We start from the raw sequence: 9,511 nt of genomic DNA, 5'->3' as shown, positions 1-9,511 counted from the left end.
CCCGCCCGCCTGCCTCTTTCCCCACAGCCTGTCCCAAGGGCGCGTTTGGGATTCGCTGTGAGAACTGTGCCTGCCGGCGGGGGGCCGCCTGCCACCGCGTCACCAGGGCGTGCCTCTGCCCGCCGGGACTGAGGGGCTTGCGGTGTGAGAATGGCGAGCCCCCAGCTCCGCTGGCGCTCCGGGTGGGGTTGGGCCCTTCACACGGTGACCCCTTCGGGCCCATGCCTCCCTGCAGCCTGCCCGCCCAGCTGGTTTGGAGAGGCCTGTGCCCAGCGCTGCCAGTGCTCACCCGGCGTTGCCTGCCACCACGTCACTGGGGAGTGTCACTGTCCCCCAGGCTTCACTGGGCCCGGCTGTGAGCAGGGTAGGTGACCAACCTGGGCGGGCCCTGGGGCAGTGGGTGGCTCAGGCCACACGTGCCCCTGTGCTGGGCCCCAAACCTCTACCCACAGGAGGGGTCCGGGAGGCGACTCCTGGGAGGATGCCTGCTCTAGGCAGGGCCAGCCCTGACCTCCTGCCTCCTCACCCCAGCCTGCCCGCCCGGTGCCTTTGGGGAGAGCTGTGGGCAGAAGTGCCAGTGCCCCGGCGAGGACCAGGCCTGCCACCCTGCCTCGGGGGCCTGTGTGTGTGCCGCTGGCTACCACGGTGCCGGCTGCCAGCAACGTGAGTGTGCCCATGCTGCCCGCTGGGCCCTCGGGAAGGATAACGTGGGAGTTCGGGGGCTTTGTGAGCCCCCCTGGCCCCTGGCAGCTGGCCCCTCCCCCTGCAGGGTGCCCGCCCGGGCGGTTTGGGCCCGACTGTGAGCAGCTGTGCGGGTGTCTCAACGGGGGCTCCTGTGACGCGGCCACAGGGGCCTGCCACTGCCCCTCTGGTTTCCTCGGAACCGACTGCAGCCTCGGTGAGTGGCCAGGGTGAGGGCAGGGGCAGCTCCTCCCTGCACCTCGGTGGTTAGGGTTAGCCAGCCTGCGGGAAGGACAGCCCCTGACCACCCCCCTTCTTGGGCCCGCCCCCCGGGGCCTGGCTGCAGGCTGGGCTAAGCTGGGGGTTCTGCGTGACCAAAGCATCCCTGCCGGCCAGCTCTGCCTGGCCGTGTGCTGTGCCCCTGGCTCAGGCCATGTCCACCAGGGGCCGTGCAGAGGCCAGCTGGGCATGCTGCCGAGAGAAGGGCCTTTGCCTGAGCCAGGTGGGGCCTTTCCAATCATCTGGAATCCTGGCTGGGCTGGCGGGGTGGGCGGGGGCCGCCGTGAGTCAGTGCCGGCCCCCAGCAGAGCCAGCGGGCAGGGGGCGTGGCAGCAGGCAGCCTCGCTGCATCTGGGCAGACACGGGAGTCTCCCCACCCCGCCCTCCCCGACCCATCCTGCCCTGTCCTGGGTTGACACGGCAGAGAGAGGGGGAATCCAGCCTGGAGTGGCCACCCTCCCATTTCCTCCTGGCAGCCTGTCCACACGGCCGCTTTGGCCCCTACTGTGCCCACGTGTGCAGGTGTGGGCAGGGGGCGGCCTGTGACCCCGTGACCGGCACCTGTTCCTGCCCTGCCGGGAGGACCGGCATCCACTGTGAGCACGGTGAGAGCCTGCTCCCCCTGCTGCCTTGGGTGCTTCACGGGTGTCACTCCCTCAGCCTTGGGGGGACGGTGATGGGGTGAAGCCCTGGGGTCACTGGGTCCCCACCGTTAATCCCCCAAGTGCCCTGAGGATAAGAAGTGAGGGTCTAGCTTGTGTTGACAGCGGCGCCCACTCAGGTCATCCAATAGCATCCCATGTCTTGTCTTGACCTGCGACTCCAAGGCTCAGGCCATCCACTGACCTGTCCAGCTCCCTGTGGCCAGTGGGGGATGAGCCCGTTCTGACCCAGAGCCCCCCCAGCAGGAGGGGTCAGGCGGCTGTTGCATCTGAGGACGGAGCCGGCCTTCTGGCTGGTGTCCTCTTGGGATGGGGTCCCTCTGGCCTTTCTACCGGAGCCTGGAGCCCAGCCCATGGTGGGGAGCTGGGGCGGTCCCTGGGGACTGTGGTGGGGGCTCATGCCTACGATGGCATGCATGGTCCTCAAGGCCCTGCTTGGCCTGGTCCCGCACCCTGGTAGGTCTGAGCCCCCTGCCGCCCTCTGGTCCTCGTCAAGGGGCCGGTCACACTCCCCTAGGCCCGCAGGGAAGGACGGTAGCCATGGGTCAATCAGCGTGTGAACAGGGGCCACCTGGAGTGCAGGGTTGCCCAGCCTCCTCTGCGCTACCGCCTCCAGGAAGACTTCCCTAACCCCCTCCCGCCAGCTGGGCAGGCACTCACAGCCCCTGGAGGGCCCTGGTCCCTTTCGTCCTGTGTTATCCTCAGCACTGATGAGGCCTGGCATCTGCGGAGGATGGATGAACGGGCAGGATGTGGTTGGTGTTGTTTCTTGGCACGTGTGTGCCCAGGGCACAGGGACTGGCTCTGAGAGGCCCGGGGAGTGTTTGTTGAATGACTGTCAGATCTGGGGGGATGCGTCCCTGGGCCAGAGCTCTGAGCAGCGCCCGACTGTCCCCAGGTTGCCCCCAGAACCGGTTTGGTGTGAACTGTGAGCACGTGTGCTCCTGCAGGAACGGGGGCCTGTGCCACGCCGCCAGCGGCAACTGCTCCTGCGGCCTGGGCTGGACTGGGCTGCACTGCGAGCTGGGTGAGTGTCTGTCCGGGACAACCTGGGGGCCACATCACCGTGTGAGCTGCAGGGGTGGTGCCTGCAGGGTAGCGAGGCCATACCCGGTGTGGTGGTTGGCGGGGTGGGGGGCCCTAGGCTCCCGAGGGGGGCCGTAGCTCGAGGGCATTTGCGGGGGCCGCAGGCTGCTGTTGGGCCGGGCGAGGCTGCCAGGATCCCGCAGATCAGGCTAGTGCCCAGGGGCCAGCCCCGTGCCCCCTGCTCTCCCGTGGCAGGAGGCTGACCCGCCGGCCCTCTCCCCAGCCTGCCCCGCTGGGCGCTACGGTGCCGCCTGCCGCCTGGAATGCTCCTGCCGCAACCACGGCACCTGTGAGCCCTCGTCAGGCGCCTGCCACTGCGGCCCCGGCTTCTACGGCCAGGCCTGTGAGCACCGTGAGTCGTGGGGTCGGCCCCTGCCCCGGCGTCCGCTCCTCCGCTTTCCGTGTCACTCCCCGCAGGGGCCCGATGAGATGAGGCCTGACCCCAGCTTCGGTGGGGCTCCCAGGCCAGAGGTCCCGGCTCAGGGCCAGGCCTGGGTGGGAGGACGGGGGAGCCGGGCCCCTGACCCGGTCCTTTGCTCACTCTGGGCAAACTGAGTCAGGACCTCCAACCCGGGTCTCCCTCAGCCTGTCCCGCTGGCTTCCACGGGGCTGGCTGCCAGGGGACGTGCGAGTGTCAGCACAGCGCCCCCTGCGACCCCGTCAGTGGCAGGTGCCTCTGCCCTGCCGGCTTCCGTGGCCAGTTCTGCGAGAAGGGTGAGTGGTCCGTGCGCCCACGTTCTCCATCCGGCCCCTCACCCCGGGTACGGGACAGGTGATGCTAAGCCCACTGCCCCCACCAGGGTGTGAGCCAGGCTCATTTGGAGAAGGCTGCAGCCAGCAGTGTGACTGCGAGGATGGGGTGCCCTGCGACCCCGTCACCGGCCACTGCCTATGCCCCCCGGGGCTCACGGGGGCCACCTGTGACCTGGGTGAGTCTGGGGTCCCGCTTGGTGGGGGGCATGGGTGCGGGTCTCTGTCAGTGGTGTTGACCGTGTTGACGGAGCCCCACCTGTGCCACGTTGTGGCCTGGGCACCGTGCCCACCCTGCCCCTCTGCAGGGGCCCCAGCACGGAGCTCCTGCTTGGGGTTGTCAAGGCTAGTCTCACTCTCCGGCCCCCACCTGAGTCCCCGGCTAGCCTCTCCGGCTTCTTCCTTGGGCATGGGCTGCAGTCCTAGAAAGAGGCCCCAGTTAGGTGGGAAGGAAACGTGCCAGCCTCCCAGACGTGCCCGGGAGGAGGCGCCGGCCCTGTAGGGGCTCCACACACGTCCTTGTGGCTCTTGGCCGTCTTGCCCTGGAAGGAGCATCCCTGACCGCCAGCTCCCCTTTGCCAGCGGGGGGCTGGGCGGGAAGGCGGGGCAGTGATTCTGGGCCGGTGCCTGGTGCCTGGCGCTTTCCCTTGTGAGAGCTCCTGCAGGACAGGGAAGCTGAGGCCCGAGGTCCTTGCTCCCGCACATCCCCCACGGGGTGGCCCGAAGCCTGGGGTCCCGGGCGCAGGCAGATGGCAGTGGCGCTCAGGCCCGTCTCTCCCACCTCAGGCTGCAGAAATGGCTTCTTCGGGCCAGGCTGTTCCTGGCGCTGCTCCTGCGGGGCTGGGGCTGACTGTGACGCGGTCAGCGGGCAGTGCCACTGCGTGGACGGCTACATGGGGCCCATGTGCCAGCAGGGTGAGTCAGGCTCGGGGTAGAGAGGGACGACTCTCTGCTGGCTGGGCCAAAGGTCACCAACCCAGCACGGCATCCGTGGTATCTGCAGGCCTCTGACGGGCCAAGTGTGAACCTTCCAGCCCTTGGACCACGGGGCCGGACTCTGCCGTGGGCCAGCCAGCAGTGCCCTGCTGACTCCAGGCCCAGACAGTGGCTGGGGTGGGCTTAAACTGCAGAGGGTGGAGACCCCACGGGCAGGGCTGGGCGATCCAGCGTGGGTGGGCGCAGACACAGCCCACCGCCCCACCCCTTCCTCGCCCTGCGTGTGTGTGAACCAGGGCACGACGGTGCGCCCGTGCATGTGTGTGCAGCACCACAGGCGTGTGCTCCGGTCTGTGCACTCTAGCACCTGCGTGTGTCCCAGTGTGTGCGTGCCAGCGCCTGTGTGTGCTCCCATGCACACGTGCGCTTCACGTCACGCCTGTGCTCCACTGCATTCGTGTTCTTGTTTGCACCCACGGGCAGGGTCGGGGAAGGTGCCGTGATGGCACCGTGGCCTCTCAGCCCCCCGAGCCTCTGGGGGAATGTGCTGTCTGCAGGCAGAGCTCGGGGTGCCCTGCCCCTCTGGCCAGCTGTGCCCCTCTGGTGTCCTGGTCACCTCCCCCAGGCCCAGCCTGCTCCTGGGAAGAGGCAGCACCAAGAGGTCGTGTCTGCCAAGCGAGACCAGAGGCTGGCTTGGGGCCTGTGCCACGCAGACCCTGAGATGGGGTGAAGGGGGAGCCAGGCTGTGAGCGGGGATTCCAGCCTGGGCTCCTTGGCTTGGGGACCCCAGACATGGTCCCCATATTGTCTGTGCATCTTTTTGAGCCTCGTCGAGGCAGCTCTGGCCCCAAACTGTTAAGCACCTTTAGGGGAGGGATCCCACCTCCTGCAGAGGGGTGGGGTGGGGCAGGTGGAGGCAGAACCCGGGGTGGGGGGTGGGGGGGCTGGTGCTGGGATGAACGCTGTCCACGGCGGCACCTGGTGCTCAGGTGTGGTACTGCGCCGCCGGCGTCCTGGGCCGCCTTGACCTTCAGCGAGGGTCAGGAGCTGGGGGATCACCTGCCTGAGGCCCCATCTGCTTGAGCAGAGCCCTGCTGGGAAGGAGACAGGCAGGGCCTCGCTGCCCCCTGTCCTGGAGTGGACCCTGCTTGGTCTCTCCCCATCCAGCCCGAAGTCCCACCTCCCGGCCCCTCTTCCAGCAGGCAGGGCTGGGGACTTGCCTCTGGGGAGTGGGAGAGCCCCGTCATTTGCATAGGAGTGAGGCGGGGAGAGGCCGTGCAGGGTGGGAGTGGGGGTCCCTGCAGGCCTCGCTGCCCCGTTTCTGTTGCACCAAAGGGTGGGGCAGTAGCGTGTCTGTCTGCCTTCAGGTGGGCCCTCCCAGTTTCCCGAGACCCCATCCACAGCCTCGGACCCAGGTAAGGGGGCCGGGGGCATCCCCACTTTGCCAAGAGGGTGGCATTTGGTGGCATCGCGTGTTCGTTACCAGCAGACTGAGGCCAGAGGAGGGGTGAGAATCGGGCACTTGCGTGTGATCTGGGCCCCACTGGGTGGCGGGCATTCCAGAATCTGGACCGCAGAGATGAGGCGTTGGGGGCAGCTGGGGAGGAGCGGCCGGGCTGCCCGCCTCTGTCGGGCTGGGGCTGGAAGGACAGGAGGGGAGTCCTGAGCCCAGAGCTCTGAACACGTGGAGAGTCTGCACCTGCCCCGGGGCTGACCCGCTTGTCTCCTGCCCCTTCAGCGGCTTCACAGTCAGCCTCCCACCGCCCTGGGCTCAGCAGCAGCAGCGCAGAGAAGCAGTAACTCAGGGGCAGCGCCTGCCGAGGCCTGTCCCCCAGGGGCCGCGGAGAGGACCCAGGGGCCTTGGGGACCACTGAGGAGGGACGCCGGGGGCCGGGACTCCTGCCCCGCCCTTGTCTCTGAGGCCTGGGGACAGTTATGCAGTTGCAAGGATCGTCTGGCCACGAGGAGGGAGGCCCTGCCCGGCCGCGCTCTGAAGCACCGGGGCACCGGCGCGGGGCCACAGTGTGGAGGAGGCCCCTGGCCAGCGCCCTGGGGCGGGACTGCGGGCAGGTGCGGGCGCAGGTGCGGGCGGGGCCCCTGCCCTCGGAGCAGGTTCCTCCGGTGCTAGGCCCGGGGACTGCTGCAGCTTAGCCTGTTTACCTGGAAACAGCTGGGCCGTATTTATGGAAAGGTATTTATGGGCAGCCAGACATGTCCACTGCACCCCTGGGCGCTGGAGGGCTGCCCGCCTCCTGCCCAGCCCGGGAAGCCCTGACTCGGGACTGCGGGGCCCTGAGGGGCTTCTGGGTGGGCGCTTTGTACCATGTGAAACCCACTAAGTTAAGAAAGGAGCAGCCACTTCCTCGAGGCCTGTGTGTTCACTGCTTTGTGTGGGCCATGGATGCGCCTGACCAGAGAGGCCCGTTTGGCCCCTGTGCCCCTCTGGGGACAGGGGCACCACACGAGCAAAGTCGGGCTTTATCCCAGTTCCTGGTGCTCTAGAGGGGCGTGGTGCCCTATGACCAAGGAAGCGCTGAGTCCTAGAGCCTGCATGGGGGAAGCATGGCCCCGAGGGGAGGAGGGAAGGGGTGCTGTTGGGGGCAGCCTGGGTGCCCCCCTACTCCCACCCCGGCCCTATCTTCAGGGTAGAGCCAATGGAGAGGGCTGGACCCAGATTGTCACGCCGGACACTTAGGTCTGGGCTGTAGCCCCCTCCCCACTCCCCTCCAGCACCAGCCCAGGTAGCTGATGCCTCCAAGGGCGAAGGATCTCATGGGGCAAAATAGGGTGGGTTCTAGAAAGCCCTGTCCCCTTAGACAACTAGTGAACAGCCAGCAGCAGAGGAAACCCGAATTAATGGGCCACCGTGTTAAGACTCTGAGGTACATGAATATAGTCCATACCTGGAAGGGGTTGGGGATGGTGGTGGTAACGGGACGCAGGAAGAAGCAGAGGCCAAGAAGGACCAGCGGCAGGACGGAGCGGGAGCGCGTGGGCACTGCAGTCGGAGGGAGGGTGGCAGGAATCAGGCTGAATAGTGGGTTCTCCAGCTCAGGACACTCCCGGGAGGCAGCGTGGAGGCTGAGAGAGAGAAGATACAAAAAAAAGATCGGTAGAAATGGGCAAGGGAAGTGTTAACACCCGTGTGTCTGAAGTCCTAGAAAAAGAAGGTAAAACCCATTGACACAAAGCAGCGAGTTCTCAGGTCCAAAGCTGGATGATCTCGGATGGAAAGCACTCAAAGTGCAAATAAAACAAAATAAAAAAGCCCTAGTCCAAAGAATTTAAAGAATAGTAGTGGCAAGGAGAAATGCTACAATGCCCAGAAAAAACAAACAGGAGTCAAGAGTGACATCTGACTCCACAGCAGAAACACTGAAAGCGAGAAGATGGTGATGTTGATTTCAAAATGTTGAAGAGATGTCGAAATTTGAATTTCATGGCCTTGAATCATGTGTCCTGCTAAACTGTCATTGAGAAGCAAAGTGGATGTTTATTCTCAGGCGTCCAGGGCCTCGGTGGGCACCGCGCGAGAACCAGACATGAAAATACACTCAGAGAAGTTTCCCAGCAAGAAGGGAGAGTGTGAGGTGGTCACTGCATTTCCCATATGACCTAGTGGTTAAGAGAATCAAAACAATCACTACGGAAGCCAGGTGAGGTGGGAGCTGAGGCAGGTGGGGAAGAGAAAGACACTGATAAAAGGAAGCCAAACCCTAGTGCAGGTGGAGCTGAATAAGAAACTGTGACCTCTGCAAAAGTGCTGGCAGGATGTTTAACTTTCAAATGGGAGGGAATTTCACCTCTCCAGTGGAAGGCAGGAGGGAAGGAAGAGTCAAGCAGAATAAGAAAGTAGATTAAAGCCTGATTGAAATTGTTACAGATGATCAAAAATCAGATCCCTAGACTACATTAAACATGCCTCAACAGCCTTTTATTTACGAAAGACATACCTGGAAGGACAGACGCATAAGCGTACAAAGTAAACAGAAAGAAAGCCGGGCCGTGAGTTTTGTTATTTCAGGGTGAAAAGCATCGTATGTGACTGTATGTAAATATACACACATACATGCACTGGCAGTCGAGGCTCAGATTCGTAAAGCTGTGGTGGGTGTAACAGGCGGAAATGATTAAACTGGTGATTTTAATATGCTATTTATAAAAGCCAATACAAAAGCAAGACACAGCAATGATAACGTTTTAATCATCTTTACACACATGCTGTGTACACCTGTGCCTATATTCACTTATTTCTATTCACATATGTACACATGTATGTTTAAGTCTATGAACTTCACACTCCGCGAATGGAGAATAACGGAACATTTAACAAACCTAAAATTCCGTCTTTGAAGAGTAATAAAGAAGAATATTCTAACAAGATTGATGATTTTTTTAAACATGAAGCAAGAAAAAAAATACAGAAGATGGGAGGGTTAACTACAGACACAGAGAATAAGACATAAAAGAGAATATTAGGAACAACTACGTACTAGTAACTTTGAACACTTAGAAAAATGGATATGTTTTGGGAAAGTATAAAATGCCAGGATCAGTGTAAGTAGAAATTAAAAATGTGAATAAACTAGTAACAAGTAAATGCAAACAGTAGTCACAGCTCTGCCTCCCCCTCTGTCACCAGGAACACCTGGGACAGGTGTCGGTAAAGGGGGCTGGGCCAGACTTCTGAGACACAGGAACTTGGCTGATGTGAGATGTTCCAGAAACATTAAATAGAGGAAACGCGACTCATTTCAGGAGGCCAGTCCCAACTGGGTTCTACAACCAGGTGAGGGCAGTACGAGAAAAGAAAATTACAGACTCACAACATGTATGCAGAAAGCCTGAGTAAAATATACCAGCGTCTCAAAAATATTTAGAAAAAACCCACTTGATCCAATGGGACTTGGACCTGATTAAAATGAGAGGACAGTTTAACATCAGAAAGTGTCCATGTGTTTGGGTGACACGAAAAATCACGATGGTCTTGCTAGAAGTAGAAACAGCATTCGATAAAGTTCAGCTCTCTTTCGGATGTAAGTTCTTGGGAAACTGGGTACAGAAAGGTGCTTTCTTGGCAATGGTCGTGTGCTAAGGATGTACTAGTTGAGCAGGGA

At 62.0% G+C, this 9,511-nt stretch overlaps 1 protein-coding gene across 1 annotated transcript in view; it reads left to right on the top strand.

Moving 5' to 3' along the window:
* MEGF6 (multiple EGF like domains 6) overlaps nucleotides 1-6,545 on the top strand; it is a 102,683-nt gene extending 96,138 nt beyond the window's left edge. Inside the window, exons 28-38 of the mRNA XM_007448979.1 lie at nucleotides 236-364; nucleotides 532-663; nucleotides 770-898; nucleotides 1,437-1,565; nucleotides 2,521-2,649; nucleotides 2,932-3,060; nucleotides 3,294-3,422; nucleotides 3,509-3,637; nucleotides 4,245-4,373; nucleotides 5,762-5,809; nucleotides 6,316-6,545. Coding sequence (XP_007449041.1) covers nucleotides 236-364; nucleotides 532-663; nucleotides 770-898; nucleotides 1,437-1,565; nucleotides 2,521-2,649; nucleotides 2,932-3,060; nucleotides 3,294-3,422; nucleotides 3,509-3,637; nucleotides 4,245-4,373; nucleotides 5,762-5,809; nucleotides 6,316-6,545 — 1,442 coding nt within the window. The remainder of the gene's footprint in view (nucleotides 1-235; nucleotides 365-531; nucleotides 664-769; nucleotides 899-1,436; nucleotides 1,566-2,520; nucleotides 2,650-2,931; nucleotides 3,061-3,293; nucleotides 3,423-3,508; nucleotides 3,638-4,244; nucleotides 4,374-5,761; nucleotides 5,810-6,315) is intronic.
* Nucleotides 6,546-9,511: the final 2,966 nt, after the last annotated feature.

Source organism: Lipotes vexillifer, unplaced genomic scaffold, assembly GCF_000442215.2.
Source record: "Lipotes vexillifer unplaced genomic scaffold, Lipotes_vexillifer_v1.1 scaffold835, whole genome shotgun sequence".
NCBI classification, from domain to species: Eukaryota; Metazoa; Chordata; class Mammalia; order Artiodactyla; family Lipotidae; genus Lipotes; species Lipotes vexillifer.
The sequence above is the reverse complement of the archived record's forward strand: the minus strand, read 5'-3'. Positions and strand labels throughout refer to the sequence as shown.